Source organism: Phyllopteryx taeniolatus, chromosome 22 (assembly GCF_024500385.1).
Source record: "Phyllopteryx taeniolatus isolate TA_2022b chromosome 22, UOR_Ptae_1.2, whole genome shotgun sequence".
Classification (NCBI taxonomy): domain Eukaryota; kingdom Metazoa; phylum Chordata; class Actinopteri; order Syngnathiformes; family Syngnathidae; genus Phyllopteryx; species Phyllopteryx taeniolatus.
This window is the reverse complement of record NC_084523.1, coordinates 3,797,148-3,813,809: the sequence shown is the minus strand read 5'-3', so window position 1 is coordinate 3,813,809 and position 16,662 is coordinate 3,797,148. Positions and strand designations below refer to the sequence as shown.

At 45.5% G+C, this 16,662-nt stretch overlaps 1 protein-coding gene across 6 annotated transcripts in view; it reads right to left on the bottom strand.

Annotated features, from left to right (window-relative positions):
• Positions 1-16,662, bottom strand: part of LOC133471594 (synapsin-3-like) — an 80,777-nt gene that overhangs the window by 21,024 nt on the left and 43,091 nt on the right. For 3 of the 6 annotated variants that reach the window (XM_061761249.1, XM_061761250.1, XM_061761248.1), the window contains exons 7-14: positions 11,741-11,803; positions 10,545-10,687; positions 10,221-10,295; positions 9,706-9,808; positions 4,014-4,145; positions 3,883-3,901; positions 3,650-3,806; positions 226-3,081 (exon numbers count right to left, since the gene is read on the bottom strand). In XM_061761249.1, the coding sequence (XP_061617233.1) occupies positions 2,958-3,081; positions 3,650-3,806; positions 3,883-3,901; positions 4,014-4,145; positions 9,706-9,808; positions 10,221-10,295; positions 10,545-10,687; positions 11,741-11,803 (816 nt within the window). In that variant the 3' untranslated portion in view covers positions 226-2,957. Of the gene's footprint in view, positions 1-225; positions 3,082-3,345; positions 3,406-3,649; positions 3,807-3,882; positions 3,902-4,013; positions 4,146-9,705; positions 9,809-10,220; positions 10,296-10,544; positions 10,688-11,740; positions 11,804-16,662 lie in introns of those variants that run through there. The other 3 variants (XM_061761252.1, XM_061761253.1, XM_061761251.1) reach the window with 3 other exon arrangements.

The window sequence follows — 16,662 nt, the reverse complement described above, 5'->3', positions numbered from 1 at the left end:
AGTCTTGCAGGTTTGAGACTCACGCCGGGAGGAATAAAATACAGTCGGTGAGGTGGTTTCGTTATTCTCGGTATGGTGTTTGGGAAATGTTCAACGGGGCTTTCGAGGCAAAGTGGGAACCGGGGCTTCTCTTGGTTGGTCTCCTTAAATGGACAAAACATTTCAAATCTCCCAAGTTCGAAGCGCTCCGGAGGATGACGTATAAAAGTGCAACTCGTAGCCAGGTGTCGTAAAAGTTGTTACTTTAATAACACAAGTCTGCATGTCGGGACAAAAATGTACAGAAAAAAAAAACCAATGCTCGGAAATTACAGCAACACTTGAGATGCGTGGCGCTTCTCGCAATTAAGCACGCGTGACGACCGCACCCGAAGTACACGAGTAGGATTGGTATTCATGCCACATTGACACCAATATACAGAGGAAGAATACACCTGAAGTACCGCGTGATACCCATCCAGCATCCACCGCACAGGGAACACAAGGGAACACAGCGGAGGGACCGTTCTGCAACTACGACGACTACAATTTCGCTCGCTCGACGACAAATGTCCTCGCACCGGGGGTCGAGGTTACATTTTGGGTTTTTTTTTTTGTTAAGTCTCTGCGGCTGCATATTGAATTCAGAGCTTCGCTTCGACGCACATCGCGATGACGGTGGGAATCCAAAATTAAAAAAGCAAGTATTGCCTCAAAGAGGACTGATGTTCTAATAGTGTAGCTTGCGACTCCAGCAAAATCACTCATCCGGCCGTCGTGTCTCATTATCGCGTTAAGAAAATGACTTCCCAGAACGGGGCCGGTTGCTTCCGTCAGTTGCCATGGCAGGCCGGCTGCCGACGGACGCTATTACAAGTCATTACTGTGAGTCATTTGCATGATTGTTCATCGAGAATCGTGTCGTTCACGTCAACTGTCATCTACGAAAAGGAGCAACAATGGATTTCAACCAGCAGAGGTTTGCAATCCAAAAGGTTTGCTGCGCGGACTCCATCTGTACATTTTGCTGACGCACGATAGTAACAGTAAACTATAAGCGTACATGGAACTGAAACCCAAATGTGATCTGACGTCACGGCAAACGAGCTATCAGTAGCTACTACTAACTGCGAGGTTCCATGCAAACAAGCAACCTGATGGATTTCAAGTCGCGCAAAACTGCGTTTGTCAGTTGACAAGTGACGTCACAGCCGTTATTGCGTGGCACATCCTCGGAGTTTGGTTATGGCTTTTTCACATTGCAGTTTAAGATGCACACGTTTTCTTTCTTTTTTTTCTTTACACAAAGGACAACCCAAAATACTTTAAGGGGTTCGAAAATGCTAATTTGGTCCTTTGGACGGAGTGCATAGGGTAATGAAATGAAAACAATCTCCATGAATTGAAAACAAATGCAAGTATTCATTTGCCACTGGTTCATATTCATTGTTGATTTCCTGCTGCGGTTAACATTACAGCGCAATATGCACATTTGTTTAGCAATATGAACACAAAATATATTCCGGCAAGAATGAATAAACACTCACAATTTCAATTTCCTTTAGCCTGAACACTCAGGTGACTCAACATTTTAGGTCACAGGTTAGACACCCATCCCCCCCCCCCGTGCCCCCCTCCAAGTACCAGGCTTCTTGGTGAACAATTAAAAGAGCACATAGTTATTGCAAATAAGGGCTTTTTGATTTTTTATTTTGTTGTCGTACTATTGTTTACCACGCACAGCCCCCCAAACACACACATACATTTGTACAGTTTCATGCATTATAACAACATAAAAATACAACAATTTCAACAATACATTGGAGTCTTTTTTTGGGGGTGGCTTAACATTACAGTACATCGTCATTGCTTGCAATTGTAAGCTATCAGTCCCCCCAGACCGAAAACTACAGATCGCAGGAGGACGGAAGACGACGGCGTTTGCACCTTTGCGTCAAATCGCTCCCAGCGTGCGGCGGACTTCTTTCTCTTGGCTTTAAAAGCGCTTTGGTAATCTCAGGCCAATGAGTCGCTACTTGAGCCGAAAGTGTGTATGAGGAGCTGGCCAATATGCTGGTGGGCCGTATGTACAGTGTTCCCCCGCATATTCTTCACTCAAAGATTTTTGGGCGGGAACCTATGGTCTTGTATTCACTCGATTTGTGTCAAGGCCAAAGCGCTGTCTAATAGAAAAGTATTGCTTTGCCGCCCTCTTGTGGCATCTTCGTACCGAGGAACTATGTCAAAGGGTGTTGAGAAGCTTCGCGTAGCGCTTTGCCGCAACAAACTATGTTAAGGTGAGTTGAGGAGCTTCTTACACGGTTTAATTTCCCTCTAGTGGCAGCTATAGACAATTATTAACCTTTTGGAGGGTGCGCGCGGCACGACTCCTTCCCGATCGCATCGCGGGGGAACACTGTGTACGCTTCTCTTGAGTGGGCTGGAATATTGCCATGGACAGCTGAAGACACAGAAATGAATCAATATTTCCAAAAGACCAAACGCGAACGGGTAAACACTTTCACCGGTGTGACAAAAGAAGATGATTCAATATCAAGCAGAAGAAGCGGGCGGGACACTTGTGACCGGAACGCTCCGCCACTAGAAAGGCCGACCGAGCGAGGTGCAAATAGCGAAGTCGTTCTGCAGAGCATTGACATGTCAAACTCAATAAAGTGACTGTCAGATTACGGATTCGTGTCAAATAAGGGAAAGCTACGTACGCTATGAAGAGCAAAGCAGGCGCAGAAAAGGTGGGGAAAACGAAAGATTCCAACGGAGTTTGTTTTGATCGCTGTGCCTGCACTGACATCAAAATTCTTGCAGCGAGACTCGTTCGGCCTTTCTACTCGCGAAGGTGTGGATGGCCACAAAGTGACCGAAGAGGACCCGAAGACGCAGCTGCGCGACTCCTCGACAGATCGACGGGAAGCGGAAGGAGGAGGGAGAGGAGGAAGGAGGAAGGAGGAAGGAGGCTCTCAGTCAGAGAAGAGGCTGGCGAAGGACTGCCGGAGGCTGCGGATGGACTCGGCTTTGGCCTCGTCGTCGCTCACGTTGCTGCGCAAAGTCTCCGTGAAGGTGTTGGTCAGCGACTGCGATTTGCTGTGCGGTAAACGGAGCATCGAATATTGGTGACGGAAACGAGCAGCTGCACGTCACGATTGAATTCATTCGCAAGGACACCTCGCCATTACACCAACAGCGGATCCTGAACACACTTCGCTTTTTCCACATTTTTTTCCATTACAGCCTTATCCCCCCCCCCCCCACTTCAAAACCCCACGTGCATAAGTATTCACAGCCTTTGCTCAATATTTTGCTGATGCACTTTTGGCCTCAAGTCTTTTTGAATATGACGTTACAAACCTTTTTTCGTGATGTCAATTTGTGGTGGCGTGTGTATAATTTTGCTCTTTGGGAATAAGGCTGTAAAAACAAAACAAAGCGCCGTAATTAGTCATTCATAAGTCAATAATATGCAGATAAAGTTTGTACCTCTTTTTCAGCTATAACGCACTTGCGTGTCTTTGGGAATTTTATCTCTTGGCTTTGTCACGTTCTTCCAAACTATATCCAGAAAGCACGACGTGAGCACCCCTCGCTTTATGCGCCGATTTATTCGTCACTTGAGTAAGAGGCGCGTCTTACACCAAAACAGGAGCTTACTCACTTGAGTTGAGGTGACTGTTTCGGAGCTCCGGGTCCGGAAGCGTCAGGGATGGGCCCGGGCTGGAACGACTGGCTGGGCGAGGTGGTGGCCGAGCGGGCTCGCTGCGGCGAACCTTGGGCCGACTGGGACGGAGAAGCGGAGCCGGAACGGTGTCCGCCTGGAAGCAGCGACGCACGCGCGTTGAGCGACAAAAACCAAACAAAGAAAAGCAGAAGCAAATGCTGGCTTCCTACCTCGTCTGGGCTGTGTCGTCTATAGAAAGTAACAGAAGGAGAAAATAAGGATACAAAAGTGAAGGGGGAGGCTATATCGCTCAGCCCTATGTACATCGTATTATTATGACGTACAAGGTTGACTATGTTACCTTGACTGAAGACGGCGGCGGCGTGGAAACTCCCAGCAGCACCTGGGCCATCTTATGGAGGACCAGCTCTGTGATCAGTTGCTTGTCCTCCTCCACATGTTCACCGATCAGAGGCATGGAGCTGTCCATCACCTGCGCGCGCGCGCGCACAACATTCAAGCTCGTCACATCCACTCTTTCTCCACGAGATGGCAGTGTTGCATTATGACAGCGTTCAGATCGAAACAGACCACCGACTTTGAGCTCTGCATTGGCACCAATACAATCCTGAAACCTGCAACAAGCTCTGCAGGCTTTTTTTTCCTCTCACGCGTGATTGCTTCGCTCCATTCTACTCTCGCCATTTAGCCACCCTCTCAGTCACATTTGATGAACATAAGTCAAAGTATAACTGCAGACGTCGTTTGCTATTGCGTGCGGAGAAGACAAAAAAAACAAACCTCCGTGTGCCCAGTTAATTACACTTGTGCTACCGTTTAATAGTCAATAAGGAAGGAAATAAGTTCCAGAGAACAAAAGTTAAGTCGGCTGCACCTGGTACGACTTGCACTCTCTGCCACCAGAGCTCACGTGCACGGACACGTGTACGTGGAAAACACTCCGAGACGGATCGTTCTCCTCCTCGAGTATCAAAAACAAACATACACGAGAGAAATATGGCTGGTGGTTGGGATGCAGATGCCTACGGTGGCCGACAGGGGCCGAGACGCCGAAAACGGCCAAGTGCTGCGACTGCAGGAATGACACAAAACAAAACAACAACCGAAAAACAACAACAACAACAACACACAACCACATAAAACCGCGGCAAAAGAATAATGCGGCAATTTTCAAAAAACAAACCAAAACTGCAGTCGCAATAAACAAATGCTGCAAACACAAAGAAGCCCACATAAATCCCAAAACAACTGCAAGGGAAATGCTGCATGTTGTGTGGCCTGAACTGGTGGCATTTCTCTCTTGCAGTTGTTTTGGCATTCGTGTGTTTTGTTGTGTTTGGAGCATTTCTGTTTTTGCAGAGGCCTTCTGTGCTCGAGTGTTTTTCATCTGGCGTCATCCCTGCTGCGCGGCATACGGCCCTTTGCGGCCACCGCAGGGATGCCCGTGCAGCCGCTGCAAACACGACGCCGCCCAATTGCCCAAAAGTTCAACAAAACTGTTGCTATGACAATGCTTCTCACGCCGGTGCAGTTAAGCTGCCTGAACCCCGCTGTACCGCCAACCTTCTTGTCTAACACCCGTCGACATCTGTTGTGGCCGTTCCATCGTCAAGGAAAGCTTTGGTTATTCATTTCCGATCTTGCCGAGACATTTTCAACACTTTAGACCGGTGGTTCTCAAACTTTTCGCGGCAAGTACCACCTCCGAAATACTACAAGGACGTGCACAGTCACGATCAACAATAAAATACAGTGTACACTAAATCCGGTTTTATATCATCGCAAGCCACTGTAAAATAATGCCATTTGACCCCTTAAATACAGGGAAATTCAAAACTGTACTTCAGGATTTGGTTCAAATGTAATGCACAGAAAGGTTGTAGCCAAATAAAAGTTTCAGAACAACAACAACAGCCAAGTTCTGTTTGCACTAAAAAGTTCGGAAAACTGCACGTTAGGCAGTGATTCTTTGGCATACCACCGGAGGGAGGCAGACTTTGAGAATCTCAGTATAAAACAGTTCAGAAAAGGCCTTTTCTTTTGTTGCCGCAGAGTAAGCTTGGATGAGCGCTGTGTGTGTGAAAACTGGACAGCGCCGACCTCAACCCCATCAAACACCTTTGGGATGAGCGAGAACACATATCCTGACCTGACAAAGATATCAAAGAATATCCATAAATGCACAGTGTCCGTAAAAGTGTAGGTATGCCTCATTGCTTCTGAGGCTCAGGGTTAGAACCTTGGCTCAGTTTGCATGTTTGTGGGTTTTGCTCCAGCTCACCCGCAACCCGGATATAAGAATAACAACCCACTTTGCAATTCTTCTCCACAGAACCCCTTTTTAATCCCTATTTTCGTGTGTCCCCGGTCCTCCTGGCAGGGATTCGGCGGCGCCGTGGGGTGCGGCGCGGTGTTTTGGCCGGTCCAGTCACTGAGCACGCGGGACCCGAGCGGAGGCGCGGCGAACGACCGCCGGGCCCCCGCTTCAAATGGCGTGCGGTGGCAGGCTGAGCCGGGGATCCACCCTGCTGATTTATTAGGATCCAGAGTCATCCAGCGCGAGAGCGGGGCCTCGCCGCTGGCCCTTTTCAGCTCTGGAAGCACAAGGGTGTTATTCTGCTCTTTAATTGAGCTGTTCTGTCTGGACAATGTAGCCCGCCGCATGGGAAAGTTCACTCGGCACAACGGGAAGCGTGTTGTGCAGGCACGTAAGTCGCTTGCTGAAGGAGGGAATTACTCACTCATGAATGAAAATAAAAACATTCACATGGAAAAAAGCTGGACTGAAAATGCTAATTACATTTTCAGATGGGTTTTCTTTCACATTTCATGATTTCACTCATAGTAGTCGTAGTAGTAGTAGTGTGGAAGGCCTTATCTTGTGCCTCGTTTGACTACTTACTATTCATTCTGTTTAACGTACATCCAAAAAAAATCCACCGGTGGGTAGTAACGCGCTACATTTACTCCGTTACTTTTACTCAAGTAACATTTTCCATAAACTGTACTTGTCAGAGTACTACTTTAAATGCACCGTACTTTTTACTTTTATTGGAGTCAATCTGTGAAGAAGGATCCATACTTTTACTCGGTTACAATGATCGACATGCCGTTTGCAACTTTTATTTATTCATTCTTGCGCGCACGCGTCTATTTTGAGACTCTATCTTCGACTTCCGCGTAGGGCGCCCGTTGCGCCAATCAAACGGGATCACTCATGTCATTTGACTCCAATTCACCAATCAGACGACACAAGGCCGCCTTTGCGAGCCAATCCAAATGACTCGTTTTGGGGGTGGGGGAAACAGCCGCGTGACTGTTTAGTTTACCGACTCCAAAAACGCACACGCGCGCACAATCAATAAGTCATTTAAGCGAATAAAGCAAATCATGTTTCCGTAGCGCCCAACGTATGTGTTGTTGGTTTTTGGGAAGTTAAAAATTGAAATGGTGGCAGGTGTGTGCCGACTCCCATATATTATTATTATTTTATTTATTTTTCTTTGATGTTCATGCTCTCATTAAAAAAAAAATTAAATTCAGAAAGTTACTCACAAGTTACTCTTTACTCAAGTACATATTTGGATGACTACTTTTTACTACGACTTGAGACATATTATTCCAAAGTAATAGTACTCTTACTTGAGTAAGCGGCTTCGACTTGCACAAGTGCGAAAAAAATCAAACAAAACAAAAAGTGCCGCTGAAAGACAATAAAAGCAATTTCACTTGTGGAGGCAGCGGTTCATACAACTTATACATTTCTTTGAATGTGCATTTATATACAAGCAATGTGTCACTTTTAATGTGAATTAATACTTCTCGCACTCACGTAAAAAAAATTCCTGAAAAACAACTTCTCAGGAATTTTCAAGCACCTGTGGGAACATTTCCCGCACCCCAACAGAGAACATGTCGGAAATTAACCGTCGAGTTGAGTTAAATGAGGATGCCTGAAAGCACATTAGCCACAAGGGAAAAGCGTCACGGTGGACGTCAAAAAAGCAGATTGCAGCTATGATGGACGGACGGATGTCGCCTGCCACGCTTAATTCAATTCCGTCATGCTGAAAGGCTCGGGCAGATAGAGAAGTTCATGAAAAGGAGGAGGAGGAGGAAGAACATAGTTTACATTGTCTCACTGCTTTCTGAGTCCAGCTCAAAGACAAGCCCGTCTCAGGGGAGCCGTCGCACGTTTCCCGAAATAGTTTCAAGTTAACACAAAGAGGGTGGGGCGAACCCCGCTCACTGTTGACCTCACCCCCGTGGAAAGATAGTGAAAAATGTGATGTCACGCTGTCAGCCTAAATATGGCCACGTCAGATGTCCTCAGATGAGAAGACGTAAGCGGAAGTTCTAAAAACAATCGCTGATAATACCCCCATTTGTCTGCTGCTGCTCCCCAGAGGAAGATCCTCCCTCACATTTCCCTGCTACACTTGAACATTTTCCCTGCTTGAGGCCTCTCTCTTTTTTTTTTTTTTTTTTTTTCACTCATAAAAAAGTGAACTTTGTATCTTCTTGGAGAGAAAGCGGCACAATAGAGCACCAAACATTCCTGCGGCTTCCCGTGAGTTACTGACGGTGTGAGAATGGCCTTTCTGGCCCATCCGAGGTGAATTTCAATAAAGACACCAAAACTCACTGATGAACTATTCACATTTAAAAGTATTATTAGAAATTCAAATTGTACAAAGTGTGTGTTGGTTGTGGATGGTCAACCTTTTTTTTTTTTTTTTTTTTCCTAACATAAAAACTAGAAATTGTATGGTTGCAAACAACAACTTGGATTCCAATACACAAATGGATGAAACGGGAGTTGCGCTACGACGAGAGTGGGTATGAAAAATCTACACACCCCTGTTCCAATGCCAGGTTTTTGTGATTAAAAAAAACAAACAAAGAGAACAAGATAAATCATTCCAAATCTTGTTCCACCGTTACAGTGTTTTCCAGAGGGAAATAACGTGCTTGCGCAACTATGCACACTCTCTTATAACTGGGATGTGACAATGTTTAGAATTAACCAATCACATTCTAACTCATGTTAAATCAGCACACACATCCCGCCATTGAAAGGGCCTCGGATTAACCCCAAATAAAGTTCAGGTGTAGTAGCCTTTTCCTGACCTTTTTTGCTATCGAGCATCTACTATCACTGTTTGCTTTTTCTTTTGTTTATTTTTTACTTCCTCTCTCCAAAGGATTTAAAAAGAAAACATTAATCGAGTTGCAGAGGTTAAAGGTCACATCACTCGTGGAAAACGTTTAGAAATAATGCTGCTTTTATTTATTTTTCTGCTATCTCAGTGTGTTTAAACTTTTTATATCCACTGTAACTGTTGGGTAGGTTGGTTAATTTCTTCGAGGCCTATTTTGAAAAAGTGTCAAGATTCAAGGACAATTTCCAATATTTTCTTGCAAGTGTAATATGTGTTTTGCCGTCTTTGCCGTGGCCCAATGGTTAAGATCATCGCCTGCCACCGTGGGGGACCTAGGTTCAAAACCCCGACTGGACCATCCGCCAACATCCCCCGGACTCACGGCTGTGGTGTCCTTGAGCAAGACACTGATACCCCGAAATGCTCCCCGGGCGCTTCAGCTGGCCCCTGCTCCAGTGTGTTCCACTAACATGTGTATGTGTTCACTGTGATGGGTTAAATGCAGAGAACAAATTTCATGTGCATGCATGTTCATGATGATTCTTCTTCTTCTTCTTTGTTGTATTAAAACAAAGTGGAATGCTTGCTAAATGCATTTTCAAAAAGTGACATTTACGCTATATATCAGGCTCAGTTGTTTATGCGAACACGCAGACTGTTTTCATTTTCCCGTCGGCGTGTTTGGGCTACCGACTAATCATTCTTTCAAGGCTTTGATCACTGTGTGCTTTCACGTGTGGTTACATCCTCCCTTTGTTCGCCATGATCCAAAAAAAAAACAACCTTATGACTTATGACCTATGGCCTTTTCCTCAGTCCCCATCAGTCCTCACAGGGAGACTTAAAGGCTTTTTCCGGAAGCCAACTGACCTCAATGATATAGTCGCTGCCGTCTTTTCCGTGGACGGCCTTCACCGCGCATATGTCGAGGCCGCCGAACATCTCTGCGCAGGAGTCCGCCCACAGTCGGTATCTGGAACACAACGACGCCTCAAACTGATAAAACTGTCAAATGCAGATGGCGTGACACAAAAGACCACAAGTCAATTTTATTTATACAGCGCCTATTTACAGTAAAAGTTACCTCAACTCAACTCCACTTTATTTCTGGAGCATTTCAAAAAAAAAAACAACAACAATTCACAACCGCAGCTGTAACAAAAAAAGCTGCGCACAATGAAAAAGCACTTTAAACATGGAGCGAGTCTCGCATCGAGTTCCTCACACATTAAGAAACCAACTCAGCCCTGCGTGAGTAAGCGCTTGACAGACGCAAGGGAAAAACTTGAAGGAACTTCAAAGAGAACCGAGAGAGCAGTGTTTCCAAACCTTGATTGAGCCAAGGCACAAATTTGACATTCAAATCACACGTCATTAAGGTTCACCTGTCAGTCATGGCGATCTGCTCCAACATGGCCGAGCCCGTGTTCGCCTTCCAGTTTCCCGAAATGGAGGTTCTCCTGAAAATCAACAGTGAAATGCTCAAACACCGAGTCGCTCGCAACGTCGGCATCCCAAAACAATGATCATGGGCGATGCTGTTTGTTTGCGTGAATTACCCCTGCGACTGTAATCGCGAGCGTTTAAAGGACGTTCTGTCACAGTGGGTCATCAGGAAATGAAGATAAGAGTTAAATAAATGGCCGCGAGGGTCGGAGGGAGGAAAGGACGAGTGATTAGCGGCACATTGTTTCCGGTATGCGTCTTACATGTAAGCCTTGTAGTTGTTGCCTATCTTCTGGATGCGGATGTCGTACTTGGACTGGACGTAAGGCTCGGTGGTGGCGTAGGTCCCGGCCAGCGCCACCACGCTGGTGATGTCCTGGAAGTCCTGTTGGTTTTCGACTTTGATCTGTTCGAGGAGATGTCGTTAATGAGAAAGCGCGCTCCCCCCGCCCCAAAATCCCGTAGCGCTCTGCCCCAGGAAGTTCACGCTTGTACGCAGGCGGGATAATGAAGGGTCCCGGGTTGGAAACGTTTGCACGTGGTGGCTTTGAACTACGTCACGTCATTCCCATTAAGCACTTACGTGTCAGACGGAGGGGGAAATTATGTCATGGCAACACAGTGACACAACAAAACTGTACACATTACACATTTACAATTCAAATGTTCATTAGATGGTGTCTAACATTTTGCCAGACAAACAGACGACTCACAAAGGACGAAGTGCAAATATAATGAATGCTCTTGTTACTGTATATCAGAACGTCAGAAAGAGCTGATTAACCTTCTTTTAAGAAGACGGGTGTGAATGATTGCGGCCCACGCGAGACAAGATGAATGTCAGCCATTTTATATCTGAAGCGTTGCAAATGTGGAACTTGGAATGTTGTAGTTTTTTTTCCTGAATGCATTTATTCGAGGATTTTAGAAGCATTTAGAAGTGCTCGTTCCATGGTAGATAATTCCCCAAAGACGGCGGCGACTTGGTGGAATACGTCAATTAAATGATTGCCTCTGTAAAAATAAAATGAATACAGCTAATACAGCTCTTATATCATATTGCATTGCACCACCTTGTTTCTGAATGTAACCAAACGTTTAAAGATGACTTCTAAATGTCTCATTTACAACGTCTGGTGCTAATTCCAAAGAGAAGGTTACGAGACGGGTCGGGCAGAGTCCTACTTACAGGTCTCGCATTCAAGAAAAGGTATGTAACTTCCATATTGCCGCGTTGGTCATGTAAAAATGAATGATTCATGTTTGGCCTTCGTGGCAGATTGATGATCGCCGCTCACATCAGGAGCAAGTCCAATCAATTATAGCAATTTGTCCAAACTCAACGATGACAAATGAAGCTGGTCATTACAGACGTCACATCAAACTATTACACTTGCCTTACCTAGAAAGTTCATAAAACTCTCAAGTATGACAATAGAGTCCCTCGATGGAAACTCACCTTCCCCATGCCAGAGTGAGCATGGCCCATCTTCACCACCACAGGATAGGAAGGGCTCATAACCTGAAGTGAAGGACAACACCGTCTTATTAGTTTGAACAAACAAGTCGGCCATTTCGCTTTCGATCTGGCGCACCCCCTGGAGGGTGCTCGTGGACCTGTTTTTTTTTTTTTTAATCCCTGGGGGGAATTGGTTTTTCAAATATTGGGAATTTGAATGCCAAAATTTCCCACTGGAATGCGTGGATGGTAGGGTTGTTTAAGGTCACCATTCCAATCTCACACCAACACGTGAACAACTGGGCAGAGAATGTCCTCTTCGACAGGAACGGGCGGCACTTTAAATATACAGTCAGACCGATGTGGTGTCGGCCGCATTTAGAGAAAACCAAGAGTGGAATACTCTTCCTTTGCAAGTGCAGTCAATGTGGACGTGGTGTCCAGAACAGCAACCTTGTACACATGGCGTTGAGTCCCCGTGGCATCAGTCTGAACTTTAAGCTGCCCGTTGTCAAAAGAAGTGAGCGTCGGGTTTATAAACACACAAAAAACAGTGAGGTTCTGGGAAGCTGGGTGGAAGACCGCAGCCGACTGGGATGGGTTCCGACCAACTGGGCAGACCGCAAAGTGGATGAAACATCAACACGTTACCTCGTCGCTGTGGTTATAAAACGGTGGCTCTGATATGATCGGAAATGAGACTGTAATCGAAAGACGGACTTTCCCGGTCTTCGAAGACCATCACCCGTTGGTGTGTGAAGTAAACAGGCCACGCGGCATTGCGAGATTACATAGTGTCAAGGATGACTGCGATTATGTTGCGCAATCTGATGCGATCATCCACTTTATGCTCACTGCGGAGACAGATAGCATGTTACAAGTCAATTATCCACAGGTGAAGCCTTCCATTTACAAACAGTGACCAAAAGCTGTTTGGGGACGCGTTAAGCACAGAAACTAACTTGATAGGAAACGCCCAGGCGGCTGCAATCCTTCATCCAATAAGGATTGCACACCCTTGTGTGTTCCTCTCAGCCAGCTCAGGGTGGAGCACAGAGGAGACATGGAGCTGGTAATAGGTCAAAACAAGACAAAGTGTACTCTGACTGCCTCGACTATCACCTCCGCATTAGCCAAAAAAGTCCAACGGAAGGGCGAGTGTGCGTACGAATTCATTTGTAAAATGTGTGTACGGTGCGGCAATAGAGGCTTTCTGGGGCTCTATGTTAGTGGAAGAATACTGTTGATTTGGAAAATATACAAAACAACATACATTGAATCGAAACACCTTGGAAACGTTCAGCCTAAGTTTCTTCAGATCATAACAAAATCAGCCAAACACGTGGAAAAATGCCTCAGCGAGGTGGAACGTTTTGGCCATAATTCCAAAAGGTATGTTTGCCCCAAACACAACACCACTCATCACCAAAAAGAACATTACGCTTGCTCAAAATAACAGGCAGTGTTGGCACAAAACCTTCAGGCTTGAAAGCAAAAAAAGAAAAAGACAAAAGTCAGGAACAGCCAGTGAGAAGAATGTGGACACACTTCTGTAACATTGTCTCGTTTTTTTTCAGTTACATTGTACAAGTTACAGGTCACATAAAAGGTGGGAAAAGTTTTGAAATGATTTAGAAAAAACACAAAGAACCTGACACTTTTATATCCCCCCATAGCTACGGTCCGTTTACAACTGAATTGTTCATTAATGTTAGAAGGAGAAGCCGCATGAGGGTAAACGCCCGAGCTGGTCCTAGTGTCATTTGGCCAAACCCGCTCCCAGTTAAACAGTGTTAAGCACATTTCTTCAAATGTCACAAGTCCCTCTAAAAGCTTACGTCATCATAGCTAGAAGCTTCTTTTTCCATTACCAGACGTTTGCACGACCACCATGACGTCAATGAGCTCAATGACCCACCCGTTGCGAGAACTTGGGTCTGTCCGAGCAGAGCGGACATTACTTCCAAGATATTGTTTTTCAATTCATATCTTTAAATTCCCAACCACCCACTTTTGTCTTCCGATAATTAGAGGACGACGGAAGAAATACCTACTAACGGGGAAAATGCTGAAATCGCAGTCACGTGTCTCCCGCGTGACGAATGATCAGATCGCAGAGGGCTAGCACGTATCCGAGAAGGACTCGGTCGCAGCGAGGTGCGGATGTTTGTCCCCGGGAGAAGTGAGGTTTGCGTGGAAGGGGCCCACAGACACCCACTCTCTGTCTGGACATGTTCCTTCCAGTAATTCCCACGAGCGTGGCAATGACGGCACAAGTGGGAGACGCCGAGGGGAGACGACCGCATCCTCTGCCCCTCCTTAAGGTGTTTCCTCATTGATTCACAAGCCGCGAAAACATGCACCGTCACCGTCGATGGCGGGGAGATTTAGTCAACAGTGTCTACGGTACATCTGTTATCTCATTTTAGCCATGAAGGCAAGCTCTCACACGATGAAAAAGTATTGCTGTCAAACTACTGGATTTGAAAATGCATATAGCAGTTTCTACTCTCCTGGAAAGGCATGGAATGTTCATACAGCGGTCTTGGATTAGTCCACCGCAATCTCGTTCAACCTGGAATCTTTATGCTGGAACAGAAAAGGGCCTTTCTTAAACTTTTCCCCCACAATTAAGGTGGAACCAAGTGCTCTCACCCAACTCAATTGTTTCATCGAAAAGCGATATTGCATCATTCATTAATGGGGGAAAAAAAAAAAAAAAAAGAAAGTTCAAAGTTGGAAACTAAGTATGGCGCTGAAAAAAGATCCACTTGTGGTGAGAACATTAGACAATTATTTTATGAGGTTTTGAACGAAACAAGCTCCTGCCAATTAGCCATTAGCGTTTCACATGTGGAATGTTTGGTTTTGAATACTGCCACCCAGACTTTTGTTCCCTGCACAAAAGCCTCCAGTGTGGTATAACCATGAAGTAGACTCAGGCAAAAAGAATCTAATTATGCTGTGGTTGATTTTTCTCTTTGACTTCGTAACTCACACGGTCCCCTCATTTAGTGTAAATACCCCAGACGACCAGCCCGGGCAGGTCTTGGAAATACTTCAGGGAAGCCCGTACAGCTCATACTTTACCTCCTCCCTCAGGCTGATTACGCCATTCTTTATGGCTCCGATACATCCGACATTTACCGTGTCTTCGCTTTCATTCCCGCCACACATTTTTCCACACGACAGTGATGACATGGGCCGCAGTGATTTGGGCAGACCGAAGCAAGAGACCCCGACCCAGAAGACTTTTCCAGACACGGCGGGTGTTAAGACAGCCTGCTCACATTGTAATCATTGACAGGGCAGTGGATTTAGATAAATGCCATTTGGGTAACACTTTAATTGGCTTTGAAATAGTACATTGTAAGTTCTAATTGTTGTTTTACAGTAGTATACACAGACAGACACACACACACACACACACACACACACACACACACACACATATATATATATATATATATATATATATATATATACATACATACATACATACATACATACATACATACAAGTTCCCGGATACGAGGCCACAACAAACAAGTTGTCATATCGACCCTTGAGGCTAATTGGGAATTGTTGTGGTGGAATTGAAACTCATCTGGCTTCCATTACCATCTGCATACTATGAAAGAGACAGCTTACTGCTCAAGATGGAAGTTTCCAGGCTAGGTGCTCGTGGAGAGCCACCTGCTCGGTCAAAACAACCTGCAAGTTCATTGTATAATCTGCAAATCAAATCCGATACAAAGAAAGAAAGATGTTCCCGAAAAGGCCTTACAGTCTATGTTTTGTGGCAGCTTCCTTGAGTCACAGTGACATACGCTTCTTATAACTACAGACTACTAAAAAAGAAAACAGTCACGATCTCCTCGTTAAATCAAAAGTGGAATCAACAAATGAAGCAGCTGGTTTGAAGCAGTACCCAAAGATGGTTTCTCAGTGACCACCGAAGGTCAAGCCATTACTAAAAAAATATGACAATTCCCGTAAGGGTCTGCTGGACTCCACCAAAGCCAACGGATTCTCCCGTAAGACAAGCATAGGAAAGTGCCAGGAGTCGGTCCGTAAAAGTCGACATAACGGACAGATATGGATGCAAACTAGCCCTGAATACTGGAAAAGGGGAGACCCAAAGTGGAATCCGACATGGAAAAACATTTAGGTCCTGACATATCCCCTTGAGCAGATGTGGAAAGACAGCTGAAAGGGTTTCCCGGCCGACAGACTGGCAATCACTTGCATCTGCCCTCAAAAAAAAAAACCATCAATCTATCATTTCTAGTGGAACAAAATCGTACCGGCGGTGCATTGTGGTCAGCCATGGAAAAGTACTTTGGGGGCACTGGGTAGTTCCTCCACGTGTCTCTTCCTGCCTGTTGATGCCACCAGCGGGCACAAGAACAAAAGAACAAAAGAAAACATGATTTGAGCTTGTTTCAATCAAATCTATCAGACCACCAAGAGCCAAAGAAAAGCCTTGCGTGTTGTATTCTGTCATCTCCAAAAACCAGATATTCAGATCATTTGCATTCCACACTCGACATCTTTCATGAGCGTGACATCACAGATGCTTTCATATTAAAGACGCTTAAATCAGAACACAGCTTCTGCTAGGGTCTAATCCTTTTTGAGTCAACACAAATTTGACAGTGTTAAATGCATGGCCGGAGTCTGGCAAAGTGAAGCTATTTCAGTCCAGCTTCGATGTGGTCTTTGCCGTAATGCGGGACCGAGACAAACGTTATTAGCGCTCGTCCATTCAGTTCGTGGATTCCTGCCTCTGTGGGACAGACAGGCCTCCTGTGGGCCAGTCCCACAAACTCCAACAACACTGTGCCACATTCCTCTGAAAGACATGTTTCATTCCCGTTTTCCGGGGCTGCGGCTGGATGAAGTCTGAAACCAAGTGACTG